A 19,982-nucleotide genomic window follows, 5' to 3' on the forward strand; every position below is an offset into this window, starting at 1 on the left:
AACTAGGAAATAGCAGCATGTTTCAAACACAGTAGGAAGCATCTCTATTCTTTCAACCCACATCAAAAAGGCAAAAAATTGAATGTATATGCCTAACCTCTAAAAAGGAACGTTACATGAAAGCAAGGAAAGGTTCTGGTCTTCTGGTCTGTAACTGCCTCTTTTGCATAACATCAAGCATGTTTACTATGTGTCCTTTATATTTAATGAAGACAAGCAATAATGTTTACTATTTCTGTTATTCCAGATACTATATATCAAAAGGTGCTATCGTTGATCAGCTTGGAGGAGATTTAAATTCTACCCCACTTCACTGGGCAACAAGGTGGGGAACAGTCTTCTGGAATTTTATTTTCCTGTGTTTTTGCTTAACTTGGAATCTGCCACCAATTGGTTTATGAAATTGCTGTATTTTATGGGAATGCTTTGTGCAAGAATTAATTCAGTCCTTGATGACTGGGCACGCTGTGAACGTGGTATGTTTGACCTACAGGAGCTTTCAGCATATAGTTCAATTTTTGTCTTATCTCTTTCTCATGCAGAGGAAGATGATTGCTATGATAGGAAAAGGAGTAAAGTAAAATTAGCCTATAGTCACCTTCTGTTTACTCTTACTTTGGAGATCTTATTTCTGTCAGTCTTCCGAAGTTCAGCAACACTTGTGCAGATCGGCCTTGGGATGATTTTTGTGTGACACTGTCCTTGCAGTGTTCTGTTACGTGTGTGGATTTTTTTTTTAAGATGATTTTTTTTTTAAGATGCACTTAAAAATTAGGTTTGTGATGTAGAAGATAGTCCAAGAGTGATGAATGGATGGTGAAATTGAAGACATCCTTCAAGTAGTAGCTGCCTCTTCAGACAGCTGCCTAGAAATAGGCAGGAAAGGAACACTGTTTATATCAATTTTTTTAACTGTAGACTGCAAAAGGAGACTTAGAAAATTAGCTCTTAGAACATTTAATGTATCAAAATAATTTCTTTACTAAAGACAAGGTCTTGCTTGTTAGCCTCCATTAAGGGTTTTAGCTTGTATGTTTCTCTTTGTTACAGATCACACTCTAGGTTCTGTGTTACTAGAACAAAACCTTGATTAAATTTCCTGGTGTTCATAGCTGTAATCTGTTGTTCTGTAAAGCATTGTCCGAAGCTGCTTCTGACAGATTGAAAAGGTCTTTTTGGTCATGTCAGAAACTGTGTACTGACAGTTAGGCACCATGTCTACAAGAAGGATATGTGTATGCTCATTATGCGAAAAAAATGCTTAAGCTTTTAATGTAGTGTGGAGAAAGTGCAGGCCTTCAGTTTTCCTTTTTTTATTCCTATTTTTATTTCACTAGTTTTTAATAGTAGAAGTATATAGCCAGTTTGACATCTCTTAAAATAGCAGGTTTCATATGTGCATGGGAAGGAGTCACAGTAGATTAGATTTCTAAACTAATAACTTGGGTTTTTTTGTTGACGTTTTGTTGTGTTTTTGCTATACAAGAGGCTTAAGCAAATTGCATGTGATGAATGCATTAGCTGCACAGAATTTGGTCAGATGAAGGAGTTTGCTTAGTTGCAAAATCAGATCATGACAATTGTTGTTTTCAAAGTGTAAGTCAACGTGCAGAAGCTCCAATAGTGTAATTAACTGCTAAAAATATTTGTTGTATTCAAATACTCAAATTTTAATAGCTTTTCTTTTTATAGTTACTCAGTTGTTTGTTTTTTTGTGTTTTATTATGTTTAGACAGGGTCACTTATCCATGGTTGTACAGCTGATGAAATATGGGGCAGATCCGTCGCTAATAGATGGAGAAGGATGTAGCTGTATTCATTTGGCTGCCCAGTTTGGACATACTTCGATTGTTGCTTACCTGATAGCAAAGGGACAGGTAACTTTTAAGTAATAGCATATTTAAATAGATTCTACTCAAAATTAGAGTAGGAAAACAATTGAAACCTATACCTATCATTCAGGAAATGCAAAATGTTTGCCTGAGTAAACATAAAAATAATTCAGTATTGTAGACTACAGTATTGATGTGCCACCTGCTAGCTTAATTGTCTTTAACAGTGGTCTGAGTACTTCGGCTTTAATTCATACCTGTCTAGTCTAGTATATGGAAATTCTAGCAGTTGTTCTTTTACCTTTCTTTATTTCTAATGAGTTTAAACTTTAAATGTTAACAGTGACAATGATAGCAAATATTTTAGAATTCTTCACAGAATCGTCAGGTTATACATGGCTAAAGAATCTAATGACAAAGAGTTGTCGTAGGTCATCTCTTTTTTTACACCTCAGTCCACAACTTTTATGGCTGTTAGTAATTGCTTGCATGCCTGTGTAAACTAAAAAAAAACAACACCAAAACAACCCAAAATCTTCTTGCTAGCATCTTACATGACTGTTTAGATCTGTGAAGAGTGTATATAGCATGTGTATTCATTGCTGTTCTCATTGTCTCACATCCTTCATTCTGTATGCCCAAAAACATGTTCACCTTTTTGCTACTCACCCTGCATTGTAATTTGTAGATTTACTCACCCACAGATATGTGCCTGAAGCACAAATTTGATTTACTTCATAAAGCATATAGAAAAGTCAAAGCCCTCTTCTCTTGCTAATGCTGTTCACACTTCTGTATTCTACTTATTCTTTCAAATAGCAAATGAGGTATGATCCAATGAGTTGGGTAGAATATGACTCTGAAATCAATGGGTTTGGTCTGTGTAAAACAACTGCGAAACTTCCTGCAGAAAATGATTTGTGCCTCTACATGTAAAAAATTAAACTATTGCTCCATGCAGTATTCAGTTTGTATCTGAGAACTGTTTGGTAAAACAGTATTTAGTATATGATAGAGAGTAAGTTAGGCACAAGAAGAGGCTGATCATATGTAATCACTATTTTGTAAGACAATGATTGGAGAGAAATGCTTTTTCATGAGGAACAAGTTTTGTATTTTGTTCACAAATTATGTATAATTGTATGTGGGTTTTATATTACCAGAAAAATCTTGCAGATGTTACACAAGCGCAAACTTGTTTAAAGCAGAGCATTAATGAAGTATAAATGGCCTTTAAAATGTTATACTGTGATTATGAAATCTCCCTGTAAACGTTTGTTTGTCCTTGTGTTTATATACAGACTTGTCCTATTTATCTGAGCATATTAATACTACAGTCCAAAAGAAGCTGTGTGCCTTTACATGTCTACATACATAAATGCACAAAACTTGCTTTAAAATGTAAAACCTATTATCTTGGAAACAGCTCTGCTTACCAATCGCTTTTAAAAAGATAATTCTTATTAAATCCCACAAATGTTTTCAAGTATGATTTTGGTATCCTTTCCATGCTGTAAGTTTGAATTAATGTTAACGTTAACAGTCGTTTTCAGAAGCACTTCAAAAAGTTCAACTTTAAAATTATGTATTGATTTGTGTGTTTGAAATATGGTATGTTTAAAATGTAGTAATATCAATAGCATTGTAATAACAATCCCTAAACTCATGGTTCTCTAGCTATACTATATACAGCCACAGAAACTATGGGAAATACATGATGCTACTTTTTATTCTCTAAGTACATATGAAATCATTAATCCCCCCCACCCCCCTTTTTTTATTTTTACTCCATCTCCTTTGTGATGCTATGATCTGGGTTTGGAAACCTGAATTGCTTTTGCTTATGTGGGCTTACCCTATATACAAGTTGCAATTTTTTTTTTACCTTTTGTCTTTAGAGATACGAGGTTGTCTTGCATCCAAAGAGTAGGCTTGCCCTTGTTTTGAACCTAATTGTAGTTCCTGTGTAGTAAATGACAACTAAATAAATGCTAAAATAAAGGTCAGTGTAGGCTGTTGTGCTTTGTTAGTTCTGATCCTGATGCCTTTGTGGACCTGCTTGACCAGAGGAGAGACAGCTTTCATAACTGTAGAGAACTGACAGGTGGATTAAGATCCTAATTGCTTCTTGTTCTTTTTTGAGACAGAGATGGAACCCAGCTTTAGTGCTGCTGCTTCATTGTCTTCCTGGGCTGCAGCAGCCAATGGTAAAATGTCCAGTCTGAGGCTTGAGTCCAGTCCTGTAGCTTCTGGAGTGTAGTGTAGGCATAGAACTCTTTGTCAGATGCCCTCTGGTCTTGGTTGGAAGTGAACCCATTTTAATGCTGACAAGTACTATTCAGCCAAGAGGCAGCAGTGGCTGATAGTTGTTGCTTTTTACTTAGTCATGTCTCTTACTGAATTTTGAGAGGCTAATACCTGGCTGTGTCATAATTTGCTCATGTTTGTGTCAGAAGGTTGCCTGGATCAAAATCAAGCCTGCAGCAAGTACACAATACAAATATAATCAGATAGCAAGTGACAGAATCTATAGCACAGTTCAAGTTTAGGTAAGATCGTTATTTTTTTAAAAATGCAAGAAAGAAAAACTGAAAAGAGCTTAAAGGCACTTAAAAATGTTAAAAATTGATGCTCATACTACTTGACTGCTTGACCCTGTACTTACGCTACTTAAAATGCCAAAGGCATGTCAAGGCCTAGCATACGCAAACATGTCACCCCAGAATAAGTTAAGATATGGATGTGGTATGTCAGATGGTTGAATAATGTGTTTTTATCCTGTGTCATGTGTGAAATAACTTATCTCAATCACAGATAATAAGTGACTATAAAGTTGCTAGTAGGGTAACATCATGTTGTAAGAAACATTCTGGAGCTAAAATTATAGTTTAATTGTTTTGTACTCATAGTTTATTACTTATTCATCAAGTCTGTATTTTTTTTATTCTTGGAGTTGCACTTTTATGTCTTAACTACTGTCCTGAGCTACTACATAAGGCCGCCTTTTGAGCTATGGCCTAGGAGCGGTTGGCATCTAGTGTGGGAGATGCCAGTGTGGTACCAGCAGCCTTGGTTACTTTGGTGCTGCAGTCCGAGAGCAGTGCTCCTAAGCACTGTTACCTCTGTTGGCACTGAGGAGCCTTCTCTCCACTGGGCTCAGACCAGTGTAAGACACTGAACCAAGCGTTTATTTCCTAGACCCAACCTACAGCACATTACTTAACAGAATTGTAAGTCCAGTCGTGTTTCTTCCTCGTGACTGTCAAAACTGACTCTGCATTTGATGGACTAGAGTATTCAGAACAGAGCTTTTGTTGCTTGAAAGAACAGGATAGGTTCAGTTGTGTGTGTGTCACCTTGCTTGATGAGCCGCCGGTCAGTCTGCACTTGGCTCATTCCACAAGAATCCTACAAAATCTCTGCTTCTAGTTAATAGCTAGCACATGTCTTTCCTAAATTAGGAAATGTTTTCAGCCTTACATCTCCCTTCCTGATAAATCTTCTTTACTATATGCTTTTAAATATGTCACCTCTTTAGAAGCCTGCTTCCCATTCCCTGGGCAACAGTCCATGTGAAAGAGATCTTCGTTGTGGAGAATAGGATTCTGAACAAGGGCATGATGGGTCTTTCTGTTAAGGTCTGTGTTTTGTGAAATAACCAGTAATGATTCTAAAGAGGGTCAAATTCCTAGTCCCTTTCTGTGCAATTTAATGACTTCTAAGTGGAATCTCTGGATGCTTTTTGTGCTTTTGAAAAGCCATGTTGTATCACACTACTGGTTTGACCAGTGGTTGTTACATGTCCTGATAAGCCTGATATGCTGCTCTGATATCCAGCTGCTATTCAGCATCCTACCTTGTCAGCTATATTGCTTTCAGAAAGTAGTGTTAAGCAGCAGAATAGTTGCTACAGCTCCTTTCTGTGGAGGAAGCTTTCTCCTCTATATCTTTGCCTCTCCAAAAGCTTTTTGCGGAATCTTGTATTAGTGTCCTAGGATTAAATATGGTTAGCTTTGCATATACAAAGTTGTTCTCTTTCAGAACCAGAGTTGTTCTATTTCAGAAACAAGTGAAAAATTTTGCCATCTTGGACTGTCCACAGAGTTCATGCTTGAAATTCTTACAGAGGGCAGCAGTATGTGCAATTTTTGATGATTGCATCACTTGCTGTTGAAATCTTTGGTTCTTGCAGTGCTCATACCGCGACCTAATAGCATAGGCACACCCCTGCATGAGCATATCAGATTGACCTGTCACTGAGAATTAAACAAGAAATTAATGCTAAAATGCCTGCTGGTACAAACCAGAACAGAAGAACAGTCTCCTAATATGTACCTTGCCTGAGCCCTTTGATAAAAAGCAGCAACAGAGCTTCCTTTCTGAAGTGTCCCACTTGTGTGGTTGTGGTAATGACCTGGCAAAATAACAAAGAATTTTTGATGAGAGGTTTGTTAGACCATGCATCTGCTATCTGCAACTACGTCATCTTTGTTACGTCTATGAAACCATATGCAAGTCAATCATGGTTGCTTTGCGTCTTGTTAAAGTTCCTTTGAAAAGAGATCTGCCTCAGCCCATGTTGTAGCTTAATATGAATAATAGCGGTAGCCTGCCTAGGTAATTTATGTGCAGGGAGTAGTTTGGAGCTCATGGCTTTTTTTTTTTTTTTTTTTTTTTTTTTTTTATCTTGGTGTTCCCTAGGTTTTTTTTTTTTTTTTTTTTTTTTTTTTTTTCTTTTAGCTGAGTGTCACCTAGCGTGCAAAGTGTAGTTTTGATTTGTCAGGTAGAATCACTGAAGGAATCATTTTACTTATGTCCAGGCAGTCACGTCCCTGCTGTCACAAAGAATTGCTTTTCTATATGAAATCTAAAGATGAAAGAGTGATTGTTCATGTTACAGTAATTTCTACAATCTTCAAAATATGTTGTGTGACCTGTGAATCAGTCATGCTTCTCAAGGATGAATGAACTTGAGGTTAGGCTGCGGTTCTAATTTCCTTCACTTTAAAGGGACCGCCTGTAGTTGCAAGGTCCTAGTAGGCTCAGAAGGTTCTAATCTATACAAGTATTGTGGGCAAACAAACTTGGATCCCGGTCTCAATGCATGTAACTCTTTTCTGAACAAACAATACAATAAAGTAATGGTTCTTTTTCCTTTCCATCAACTGTGTTTTAAATTTACTTTTTTTTTTTTTTTAATTAAGCAACAGAGTAAAAAATTAGAAATGTAAAGTTATCTGCAGGCTAGGGATGTTATAAAAGCAATTACTTGGAAGAACTAAATTGGATTTTCTGGAAAATGTCTTCCTGGGTCAGGCTAGCAGCACCATGAGCGGGGATCCCAGGGTGCTGGGCATTTGGCAGAATACTGGAGTGAAGAAGGTGGTTCTGGGGCTGATAGAAAGCAACATCATCCTCTTTCTGGGTTTCTGTAGCAAAAGGCATTATTGAAACACTTTCAAGCTAATTTTCCTAGTAAGGGCTGAGGGGAGTAGCATAGGAAATATTGACCTAGCTCTGTTGCCTCTAAGGAAAACTGTTCAGGTCTTGCATTAGGTTAGCTTAGAGTAATTTTGTTAGCGGTTGGCTGTGGAACTTGCCCAAATGTGCTTGAGAGTCAAATCTGCCTCAATATATCTAGGAATTGCCAACTTCCCTGTTAGTGAGGCAGGGATCTATATCAGGAAAAAATGCTGTAGGTATTAGATCCTTTCTCATGGATCTAACAGAATCGTCTGGATGGTGCTGTTTTGTCATTCTGTGGCTATGTTCTCTTAAATGTAATAATTTTTTTTTTTTTTAATTTTAGCCATCGGTTTCGTCACCACTTGATTATAGATCAGTTTTATTTCTGGGTAGGTTGTTTTTATTAATGGCTTTTGTTTAAACTTAAACATTTTCTGGCATCTATTAACTTGGTATCCAGATATGTAATACCTTTGGAACTGAGTGAACTAAGGAGAAGTGCTTTGCAAGTGAAAAAATAGATGCAGCTAGCATTCAATAGGATGTAGGATTCAGGCCATGGTATTTATGTTTATTTATCAAGTATTTTATTAAATATTGGTGCATTGTTTTAGTTTCTAAAATAGAAATGACTAGTCTTATACAGTATGACTGTTCCTTAGTTTCCAAAATAGATTGGAATGGTTATATTTTTGCAATGATGATGGTAATGCCTGTTTTAATTTTTTAAATGCTGTTCAATTATGTACTAAAAGCTTGCCAGTTTTTCTCCAATTCAGTTGGTTAGTCTTAAAATACTGCTTCTCATTGCCAATCTTGCATCTACTGGATCTTGAGCATGCTTACTTATCTCACCAACTTTTTTTTTCTTCTCCTTTTTTAGGATGTAGATATGATGGATCAAAATGGAATGACACCTTTAATGTGGGCAGCTTACAGAACACATAGGTAATACCTCACTGCAGTTTTGACTTTCCTCTTGATGTTAACTAAGTGGCATATAGTAGTGACTGGTTTTGATTTTTTGGGGGGAAGGTTTTTTTTGTTTAACTAGTCAGTGTTCTTTCCAGAATTGCCACTTTATCTTTCTTCATTTACGATTGTTGTAAGTGACGCCCAGTAGGCAGCTGAGCCCCATGCAGCCACTTGTAAACTCCTGCCCAGTGGGATGGGGAGGAGAATCATAAAAGTGAGAAAACTTGCGGGTTGAGATGACAGTTTAATAGGGAAGGCAAAAGCTGTATGCCCAAGCAAAGCAAAACAAGGAATTAATTTACTACTCCCCATCGGCAGGCAGCTGTTTAGTCATTTCTAGCACAGCAGGGCACCATCACCTGTAACAGTTACTTGGGAAGGCAGACGCCATCACTCTAAACGCCTCCTCTTCCTTTCCCCCAGATTTTATTGCTGAGCATGATGTCATATTGGTCTGGAATTTCCTTTTGGTCAGCTGGGGTCAGCTGTCCCAGCTGTGTCCCCTCCCAGCTTCTTGTGCACCCCCAGTCTGCTCACTGACAGGGCAGCATGAGAAACAGAAAAGGCCTTGACCCTGTGTAAGCACTGCTCAGCAACAGCTAAAACATGGGTGTGTTATCAACACCACTTTCACAGAATCACAGAATCATTAAGGTTGGAAAAGACCTTTAAGATCATCAAGTCCAACCATCAACCCAACACCACCATGCCCACTAAACGCTGTCCTGAAGTGCCACGTCTACACGTTTTTTGAATACTTCCAGTGATGGTGACTCCACCACCTCCCTGGGCAGCCTGTTCCAATGTTTGACCACTCTTTGAGTAAAGACACTTTCCCTAATATCTAGTCTAATTTTTGGTGACAAATCCAAAACACAGCACCATAGGAACTACTATGAAGATTATTAACTTGATTCCAGCCAAAACCAGTACAATGACCTATTCAAAAGAGGATATTATGCAGAAGTACTCATTAATATGAACTTTTAGTTTACAAAGTAAATCTTCCTGTGCAGATGATTGTAAAAAGTTGGTGTAAAATAACACTTTTCCAAAAAGCACATTTGTCTTAATTAGATTCCTGCTTGGAAGAGCTTATCTCCATCAATTGTTGAGAGGACCATAGGCTAGCTTTTACAAATACCTACCATTACCAACATTATCATTCTATTTTATTTTCATCTTTTGGAATGTGAAGTGGAAATATAACATGTTTTGAACTTCTGTTGTTATCTGCCAACTATATAATCATGTGCATGCTTTTACAAATCTGTTAATACTGTTAGGTTTCAGTAATGTGAAACAAATGTGTTTCATGACATCCCAGAACAAGCTATATTACTGAGCTCCTTTAAAAGTCAACAGAATTGTGGTTGCTCCTTGATGAGAAGAGAATTTGAGCCATTCATAATCATCAGCAAAAAATGCCACTTTGCTATCACATGGTGTACCTGATCAGTGTTCTTTATAGAAATTGAACTCATTAACAATAAGTTGGTATGCATTTGAGTTCATCTTCTGTAGATCTAACAGCAATTTTCTTTTCTAGTGTGGATCCAACCCGATTACTACTTACATTTAATGTTTCTGTTAATCTTGGAGACAAATATCACAAAAACACAGCATTGCACTGGGCTGTGCTAGCAGGAAATACTACAGTTATTAGTCTTCTGTTAGAAGCTGGAGCTAATGTTGATGCTCAAAATATAAAGGTAAACAATTGGTCTGTTTTTATTGTAAGTGGTTTGAGGCAGAAATAACAGAGCCTATAATAAATCTCAGGAATAGATTATTATTGTGGGTAAGGTGGGATCATGAAGATGGAGCAAAAGCCATGCCACTAATGTTTAATTTGGGAATTGTTTTTTCCTAACAGTGATGCAGAACCACTAAATCTGCACCTTCAAAAGTACTCATGTAAATAACTTACCAATGGCTATGTGCAAATATGTGGGAGTGGGGTGTGCAATTAGGCTGCATGTGTGAAGACCCTTGCATTTGGATGAAACATTGGAAATCTGACTAAATATATTCTAGTGAAGTTGTGGGGTGACTCTTTGTTGGAGTGAGATGTGAGACATCTCTGTTCTCCTCCAGAGAGATGATGAATGCTTTACTATATCTCCCAGTGGCAATAAGGAAGTTGGAGGCCTAAAAACACCATTATGAGTAAAATAAGAAAATGGGCTCTTTTTTGCATCAGAACTTTAAGTTGCTTGATGACTCTACCAGAACCTCTTAACCATGAAGCTAGATTCAGCACTAACAGAGCCCATCCCTAGCATATGTTAGACCAACCAAGCAGCTGTTAGAATTTACGCCGGAGACTTGGAGTCTATAAGAGCTTCTCCAGCAGTGGAAGATGTGCCTACTGAATGTGTTTTTGTCCATTGCCTCCAGACTATTCTGTATATCAAATTAGATGCACTTCACCACCCAAGCTGTTTTTTCTGTGGTGTTAGAGAATTCACTTTTAGAAAAAGAATTCCCTACTCGATTTCTCTTCAAATATTTGTGTTTTCCAGTTACTGAGTTTTACAGATGAAGTGGTTACACTGGAAAATATAGCTGTAAATCTATATTTATATAATATTAAATACTTATTTGACCTTTCACCATTTTCCCTACTGATTAAGATGTCCAGGGCCTATTTTGCTTGGCTACAAGTGATAGAAATATGCTTCTCTCTAAAGATATGTGTACACACACACACATCTCCATTTTCTTGAACAGCATGGAACAGTCTTTTTTAGGGTGCAGTCAAATTTTGCTAGTAGCTTTCTAGGTCCTACATCCATTTTAGGATATCAGAAATACTGATAATCATGAGTAAAAACTCATTAGAAAAATCATATGGCTTTTCACATGTTTAAAACAAATCAACTAGCCTCTTGCATGTACTGGTGTGAATATATGATAATTATTCCTGGTCTGTAAGGTCAGTCGTGTGGAATGAATTATGCTTCTAGTCTTACTTCTTGTAAACTGTCAAAAAATTCTTCTAAAATTTTTTCTAATGGTAAAAATTAAGATATTTTTGTGGGGGAAAAAAAACCCAGTGTGTCATACCTTGCTTCCCTTGGCAGACTGATTAATGTGATTAGAGTTTGAGAGTAGTCACCTTACCTACATTTCTGGACTCTTATGAAAGCTGTAATAAAAATTCATATTTTTGGCCAAATGAAAAAGTATCTGCTAGCCGGAAGCATTTCATGGTCTCTCCTTTATTGACAGACAGCAGCAGTCAGTAGAAAAATAGGTTTCTGAACCTGCTGGATCATGATATCTTTCCAGTAATCCAGAAGACATGTGCCTGGTTTCATTAACCGCTGCCTGCCTCCTGCAGTGAAGTCTAGGTTTCTCACATGCCTTCCCAGGTTTCTAGGATCTTCAGAGGATCAAAATCATTCTAACAGTGGCAATTTTGCCGTCCTGCCAGTGGCTTTATAACATGCTGATTTAGATGATAGGAAACATAAGAATTTGGTTGATTTTTATAGATATATAGAAACTCAGTTTTGTGCTTCTCCTTTGACAGTTCAGCAAAAATGTTTTCTTTGAGGCAAAACCCAGTTGTTAAGTGTCTGGCTCATGCTTCCCCAGAAGTACAAGGAATCCTGAAAGGCTCCTTTCTGATGCAGTCGCTTCCAGATTTCTGCAGCACTATCTAGCGAAGCCGTTTTCTCAGATAGCCCATGGAATTGACCAAGAATGGTGGTAAGACAGCTAAGGTTAAAGAAATACATTGGATGAAAGCCATGCATCTTTTTCAAATTATGAAGTCGCTGAAATATTAGGTGCAAGCTTTGACCTAGGCAATCTGCGTTAGAAAGGCACATGCTGCTGGCCACCTAGGTTTGGACTAAGTTGGAACCAGTGATCTCAGTAAGGTGCTCTTTTTTACTTTGCATGACAGTTTGAGAAGTATATGAACAGCAGCACTCTTATTCTAGAATAAAGCTTGATACAAGCAGTGGATTTGTCCTATTTGTGTTATTTATCCTCTTTATATTACACTGTACAAGAAAATAATACTTTTCTTTTGGTAGTAAGATACTTTTTTTTTCCTTTTTGAGAACAGGATTATAGTTGGAGTTGGAAGCTGCTTTTCAGTAGTTACCTTTGTTAAGGTAATTACCTTGCCACACCAGGAGACAGATTGGGTAGATGAGGACAGGATTTCACAGGGAGTCAGCTTATCACTCAAGGTTGTGGGGGTAACCTGTAAATTTTATTTAGATATAAGAAGCAGCTCCTTTTTTACTAGGGAGTGATAGAGACCTAAAAGAGCTTTCATGGTTTAAGGAAGACTTTTTAAAAAAATCTGTTAATGAATCATTGAATGGACTTTAGATGTAGTTTCTTGATTATGCAGTATATCTGTAAGCTTGTCTGTGGAAGTCTACATGTAAAGTTCCCTATGATAACGACTCTTCAGATTCTTTCTATGTAAACACTTTATATACTATTGAAGCCTTATTGCTTGCTAGCAAACTAAATGTGTTACTAGATTAACTTTCCCAATTTTTTATTTTTATTTTTCTTTCTAAGCAAGTCAGCCATCCAACACCCCTGTGAATGCTAGGAAAATATTAAAATGGCCAGATGATGAGAAGCATAGTAAAAGACTTCTTTAAAGCTCCCTCAATTTTTTTATCTAGGCAGTTCCTAGGTGTCTCATGGCCCTCTAGTGGAAGGGATGCTCAGCTGGACCCCAAGACAACTGCAGGATTTACTTGGGAGATCAACTCCCAGAGGGGATTGCTTGTCCACAGGTAACCTTTACAGTCTGGATATATAAGGTTAACAAAGATTAAAACAACAGCATCTCTGGAGTTTTCCAGATATTAGCAATTCAAGGTGCTATTACATTTGTGAAGAAGCAGGCACCATAGTTTGATTTCAGGCATTTCTGTTGAGGATGGAGTTAACTTAATCTGTTTCTTAAACATCTGGCTAAATAACTTCGAAGCCAAGCCAAGTCAAAAGGTTATTCTTTTTTAAATGATTCTGCTAGTTAAACTTCTCGCACAGAAGGAGTACAAGATCCGGTTAAGTAGCCAAAAGCTTCACCTCATAATCTGTAGTCTGTGCTATTTACTTTCCTTTTAGAGATTTGGAGCAAGATTTCAAAGGCAAAAGTGACAGTTAAGTACTCAATTCCCATTGTCTTTTATGGGATATAGGTAGCTAACTGTACTTTTAAATCTTTGAAGTCTCGTCTGTCTATAGTAATTATTGCCCTTTCTGGGTAATTTCAGTTTCTGGTACCTGTCTTACTTTTTTTTTAGGAGGGGGCCGAGCGGTGGAGGATTCAGCCATTTTTCAAGCCTCCATGAATGGTTTGTTTAGGAGGGGAGTTAACTCCAGTAGAAGAGAGGAGGAGTCAAATGCAAAACTGAAGCTGGAGGTACCTGCAATTGGTTGTCTCTTGCCTCCTCTATAATTTTAGACTCAGTCAATAACTTTCATTTAGCTCTCTTCCTAAATGTTTAAAAAGCAATAAAACAAATTGGTTTGGTAGGCACATTTGGTCCCTATATCTTTCTCTGTGTCTCTCTTTTACTTTGTCTGTCAGTCCTCTCTGAAAATAGGCAAAGAGAAAGCATGGACCATTGCTGGCTTAGCACCCAAACTACATGAAGCACAAGCTAAGCATAAAAGCTCAGAGTTTTGGAATAAGTTGGACATGAGCAATCCATTTATTCTTTCCTGTTTTCTTCATAGGACTTCAGTAACTGAGATGAATATAAGAACATTAAGCATGTGGAAAAAATTCCTTACAGAAACATTCCATCATATTAGTAACTTCACTTTGCCAAAAAGGTGGAGAATTAACTGAGAAGTCAGGCTTTAGACTGGAAGAGTTTCCATGATCCAGTGGGTCCCGAGTTCATATTCTTTGCTTGATTTCTGCTGCCTGTCAATAGCTGAGGGGTAAGCACAGTCTTTCATTTACAGACTAGTAAACTGTGTGTAGAACAGTGTAACATAGATGTGTTATGCCAAACGCAACAATTACTGCAATGTCAGGACATACATATTGTCAGGATCACATATTTATCATTCTACTTGTCCACACTTGCATAGTTATGGGAGTGAAAAAGACCAAAAGGAATGAATGATGTTTGGTGTCAAGTAAGCTGCAGACCAAAAAGTATGTCAGAATGGAGCTTAAGTTGATATAAAATGTATTATTTTTACCTGCCAGTCTTCTGCTTCAGAAGTGCTCTGAATGCATTTTATTTTTGAATTGGATATTTCCCACTTTTATACTCTTGGCAGGGGGAATCACCACTTGATCTAGCAAAACAGAGGAAAAACGTTTGGATGATCAATCACCTACAGGAAGCAAGGCAGGCAAAGGGATATGACAGTCCATCCTTTCTGAGAAAACTAAAAGCTGATAAGGTAAGAAGTAATATAACACTTAGATAAATGAATATTACTGCTGCTTTTGGTTTGGGGGGGTGTGTTTAAGCTAAGCAGTTCAGTACTGTGGTTTCCTCACATTTCAGTTTTAGGAAACATCTTTTTGGTATGACAGAAGTAATTGCAAAAGAAAAGAAGGGGAAAAAAAAAGCTTTATTCAAGGCAGGAGGAAAGAAAACCCTAAGCCTCCACACAGTTACTTTTAACATGTAGTTAGCACAAAAACTAGGAGAGTACCAAGCGGTCTGGTATTGTTGGGGATAGCCAAGACTTTCACAAAGCTGACCGTCAAGTACCTAAGGAAAGAAGTATTTTAGATATCCTGAACTCTGATCTCCTCTCTAATTATATAGTGTTTTGTGTTGAATGAAAGCAGCAGTCAATCTTGGCAGTATAATATAATATATGAATCTCTAAATTGGAGGCCTTTTTCTTCTTAGGTAATATAATAATACTGCAGATAGCAGGAGGCAAGAAATGAGACTATAAAGGGTAACATATCGCTCTAGCATAAAGAACTGTCTACCTGCCTATAGTTTGATAGCTTATATAGAGTTAATATTTTCATACCAGGCAGAGTGTTGTGCTGGATATTAAGTATTGCTATCACTGATTTGTTACAACTTCTTGATTTAAAGATACATTGCATCTTGATGATTAAAGCACTGGCTACAGCCAGTGTTTTAACCTTGTGGTAATACAGTAATGCAGTGTTTATTGACTTTTAAGTGATTTGTGTGTTGCATTGTGTGTACACGTGCATTGTGACTGTGCATTGAATAACTGGAAAGAGTTCAGTGTCTTCATCAGGAATTGTACCCACATAGTATAAGGAAAAAAAGATCCTATCTTTCTTCCTAGATGCTTTGGTATGACTTTGTCTATTACTTATGTAACTGCAGTCTTTAAAGTTCACTGAGATTACCATGTGCTGTGTAGTAGTAGTTTATATGCTTTGACAGATTCTTAAAAAAGAGCTACTGTTGCCTTTATTCTGGACTAACAGCAAAGTTCTTCTAAAAGAAATAAATAGAATTACTGATTTGTTATAAAATTTTAGGAAGATTCTTTCTTGCACATTCATTGGAGATATGTAAATATAGGAAATGAGAAGACTTTATGAAGATTCCTCCCCCATGTCAAGCTTCCTGAAAATTTAAGTTTTTGTGACTGTCCTATTTATTGTAGAATATTATTATACAATCTGTTCCTGAAAATAGAGTTACTTACTGATATTTGTTTCTATATAGGAATTCCGTCAGAAGGTGATGCTGGGAACTCCTTTCCTAGTTATTTGGCTGGTTGGGTTTATAGCAGACCTAGACATTGATTCTTGGCTCATTAAAGGGCTGATGTATGGTGGCGTTTGGGCTATGGTGCAGTTTCTTTCAAAGTAAGTGTTTTACCAGGACACTGTCTGTTTAGTGTGCACACAAGAAGTGTTTTGCTGGCATCTTTATTGGATAAATAATCTTAAATTTCTAATTTTTTGTGTGTTTTTTTTAACATGCAACATTAATTTTTTGTTGGAATTTTTTTTTAATACTGTTTCTGGGAAAGATCTTGTGTGACTTTAGCTCTTGTAATGCTCTGCTGTCTTGCAAATAGCCATGGAATTACCTTAGGGGAATACCACTGCACTCATAGAAGCTAACAGCAAAACAGAAATTCAGTCATTATCCAGAGGAGGGTGCTGAATGTCTGTCTACAAAGAGTTATCAGCATGAATTTTGCAGAAAGCAGTCAAAGGGAATGTTACTAGAAAGCAATAGAAGAAAGATATGTACAAGTGTGCTATTAAAACCTATTTTTTTAAATTTAAATACCTGAGAGCATCTAAAGAGATTTATAGGGAGAAATGAAGTCAGAGTAAGGTTTTGTAGCTTCTGTTGTTGTGAAAAGGGGTGACTAAAGAAAAAGGCTGCTTTTTAATATTTTTTTTTTACTTTGTTACCTGATCATAAAGAATTTTAGGTGTGTTTGTGATTACTTTATCTTTAAATATCTCTAAAGGCACCTACGTACACATGTGCACACACATACACATGCAGGCATGCTCCAGTGGATTTTCAAGATCTGTAGACTACTTTATCTATCCTTTGCTTTTCATTGTCATGTGTGGCATGTGTAGAAGAACTTACTGTATCTTCTGTATACTTATGAGCTTTCTGCTTTTCAGGCATTGAATGTCATTAGAACCACTTGCTTCTCCTTCCTTCCTGTTTAAGGAGGAGAAGAAAATATATCTGTTCCTTAAACCAAGTTCACAGAATTTCAGTGACCTTGGGTACACAGGAAGGGTGGTTGGGGTCATCAAGCTGTTGCCTCTGCGGGATCTTGGAGATGATCTGTTCAGCCTTTTTTGTCATCTCTGAGGCTGTGCAATTTGCTGAACTCATCCCAGAAATAATTTATTTGGCAATGCAAATCCTCAGCCGTGCCTTCTGCAGAAGGCAGTGACAAGATTTCTTCAAGTTTCTCAAGATCTGTGTTTTGTCAAGTTTTATATTTTTGACCTACCGGACACGTATTCAGGATCAACAATCTTACTTTCTCTTATCCTTTGCTTAGTGTTTAGTATAAATACTTTTTTGAAGTGTTCTTCACAAAGCCCAGGTTTGAATGAAACTTTTGTTATTGTTCTAGTAGTATTTCCTTTGCCTGTTGTATCTGGTTAGCTGTGTTGTCCTCCCTACTCCTTTCAGTACACACACAGAAAATGCACAGAAATTGATGAAAAAAGATTGCTGCCAAATAACTGCTGTGTGTCCAAATGTGTATTCACTTATTACTCACCATCTTAGCTCATCTTCCTTATAGGATTTTCTCAAAAGACCTGAGAAACTTCCATTGGAGAAGAGACAGTTAATGCCAGGGAGTAAAGGAGTGAAGTGGAAAGTACTCCATGTACACATTCATCTGTGGCAGCCCTGAGGGCACCACCGGGACAAAATGCAAATGCATCAAAGTAAGGGTGTTCAGTCAGATGATGGAAGAAGTTTTCTTTCAAGGAGTTTAGCAGTTTAGAGTGTGTCTTTTGATATGTTTAGCAGTTTTTTCTTGAATATGGAGTTACCTGGTCACTCACCTAGTTTGTCTCAACTATACTCAACTTTATTCAGAATAGTCTTCAAAATGCAAGAGTATAAGAAGGTGAAAATAATTCTGATAATTTAATTTTTTTTTTAATTAAAGTAGCAGCATTCTATCTTAGAACTTGGCAAATCTAGTGATTAAGGAAATGAATTTGGGTTTTTTTCCAACTTTCTATTGGCAACTGTAACAAGAAGCAAAAGATTCAAGAATCTGAAATATTTCAAGTATGTAGCCCAAGAACACCGAGGTCTCTTAAGCTTTTTTTCTTGCTGAAGTAATTTCAATGTGTGATTTTCATTGTATGGGTTTCCAAAAAATATCTTTAGCACTGAGATTTCATGAGTAAATGTAGTTTGCAACCACTATCCATGTAGGCTAGGTATCTCACAGGTTTCTAACTGCTTTCACAGTATAGTTTTAGCATGAGTATTTACTAATCTACGTTTCTTGTTCTGTTTTTGACATTCACTTCAAAAGTAAATGTATAAATTTTAGTTACGTAATGTTCAGTCCTGACCCTTCATCTGGACAGCTTGATAACAGGAATTTCTCATGCACTTTGAAGGTAAAAGTGAGGAAAATGTTTTTATGGCATATTCTGCAATATCTCATGTATTATGAGATATGTACTACTAATGTAGTACATATTTTAATGGGATGTGGGGTTTTTTCAGAAGCAGTAGTTCAGGATTGACACTTTGAGTCAAGACTTACCATGTGACATTGCTCCTACTTTACAGGTCATTCTTTGATCACTCCATGCACAGTGCACTTCCTCTTGGAATATACTTGGCAACAAAATTCTGGATGTATGTGACGTGGTTCTTCTGGTTTTGGAATGATATCCTTTTTTGTGTACAGTAATAAGTAACATTTTCATGTTAGTAGTATGAGGTAATACCTAGATATATCCTACATATAAGAGTAAGTAAACTAATTAAACATTGCTTTCCATATTGATGGTAATTGCTTCACCTCTTTAAAAATGTGCATGCTGTTCCTTTGCTTCAGTAAGTGAAAGATTTTCCTCAAAATTAGCTTACAGTAATCTGCAAAATTTCCTGTGCTTTACTAGTTTCTGAAGTGGGGGAAATGAAGGCAACTCTATAATTATAAATATGCTCTGGCTGTGAGGTGACAAGGTGTAACTGACTGCATTTTTAGACACTGCTTTTCTGAAAAGCAGTAGGTAATTTCATGGTATATATCAATTCCACTGGAATTAGCTTTATAGTTAGTTCTTCCTAAAGATTTTGCAAATTCCATTTTATACAGACTTTAGATACATTTTTAAATGTATTTTCAGTCTTTTGGAGATGTATGTATTAACAACACTAGATTATAGAGATTCAACATATGCTCATCTTTTTATGTTTTTGACTGTCTTCCTAGATACGAACTTTTTGTACTCAGAGGTAGAAATTGGTTCAGCGTTCACTGAAGAATGTCATTTCACTGAAGAATGTCACCTTAAGGAAATAGATTCAAATTCTTAAACAACTTTCTTGGGTATTGTAATTACAATAACCAAGAAAACAAAGTAGAGATTTAATGTTTTATTAAATGTTTAATACAGTTCTTATAATTGTAAGTAGTTGAAGTGAACTTAATATTTATGATGGATGTTGGCTTCACTTTTGTAGAAACTGGTTTTCTTTTCATCCTCAAAGGAATTACCATGAAGTAGGATAGTAGCAGTGCAACCCTTTTGTCACGTTGTTAGTATGTTCTCCGACCTTAGATAAATGAGCCTCATATTTCTGGGTTAACAGAGAGGAGACCCTGTTTCCATGCTACCTTTGGCTGCCATGCTGACAGTGTTTACAAAGGTGTTGCTGTGCATAATAGAAGTCCGATGTGACTGGAGATGACTGCTATTTCACGTTTAAAAAAAACCTTAAAATGAAAATCTAGTAGCTGTTAAGTAAAAAAAAAAAATTATATTGATATTGGCATGAGTATGTCTTGAAATAGTTGTTTAGAAATGCTGTTCCTACTACCAGTCTTTCTGTTTGGCCTGATTTTCTATGTTTTTACTCAATTAAATTTACTGGTAACTGCAGAATGAGGAAAGCGAGTACAAAATGGGTATGAAAAACATTTTAAAAAGCTGTAGTTGAAAATGGAGGTATACTTTTCCAGTCTTTATGGGATGGAGTAGGACTGTCTAAATATGTCATG

At 36.7% G+C, this 19,982-nt stretch overlaps 1 protein-coding gene across 1 annotated transcript in view; it reads left to right on the plus strand.

The window, feature by feature from the left end:
• ZDHHC17 (zinc finger, DHHC-type containing 17) overlaps nt 1–19,982 on the plus strand; it is a 58,071-nt gene that overhangs the window by 14,910 nt on the left and 23,179 nt on the right. The window contains exons 3-9 of the mRNA XM_010282658.1: nt 248–325; nt 1,733–1,877; nt 8,182–8,246; nt 9,823–9,985; nt 14,559–14,684; nt 15,956–16,098; nt 18,542–18,642. Coding sequence (XP_010280960.1) covers nt 1,749–1,877; nt 8,182–8,246; nt 9,823–9,985; nt 14,559–14,684; nt 15,956–16,098; nt 18,542–18,642 — 727 coding nt within the window. The 5' untranslated portion in view covers nt 248–325; nt 1,733–1,748. The remainder of the gene's footprint in view (nt 1–247; nt 326–1,732; nt 1,878–8,181; nt 8,247–9,822; nt 9,986–14,558; nt 14,685–15,955; nt 16,099–18,541; nt 18,643–19,982) is intronic.

Source organism: Phaethon lepturus, unplaced genomic scaffold, assembly GCF_000687285.1.
Source record: "Phaethon lepturus isolate BGI_N335 unplaced genomic scaffold, ASM68728v1 scaffold17382, whole genome shotgun sequence".
Classification (NCBI taxonomy): domain Eukaryota; kingdom Metazoa; phylum Chordata; class Aves; order Phaethontiformes; family Phaethontidae; genus Phaethon; species Phaethon lepturus.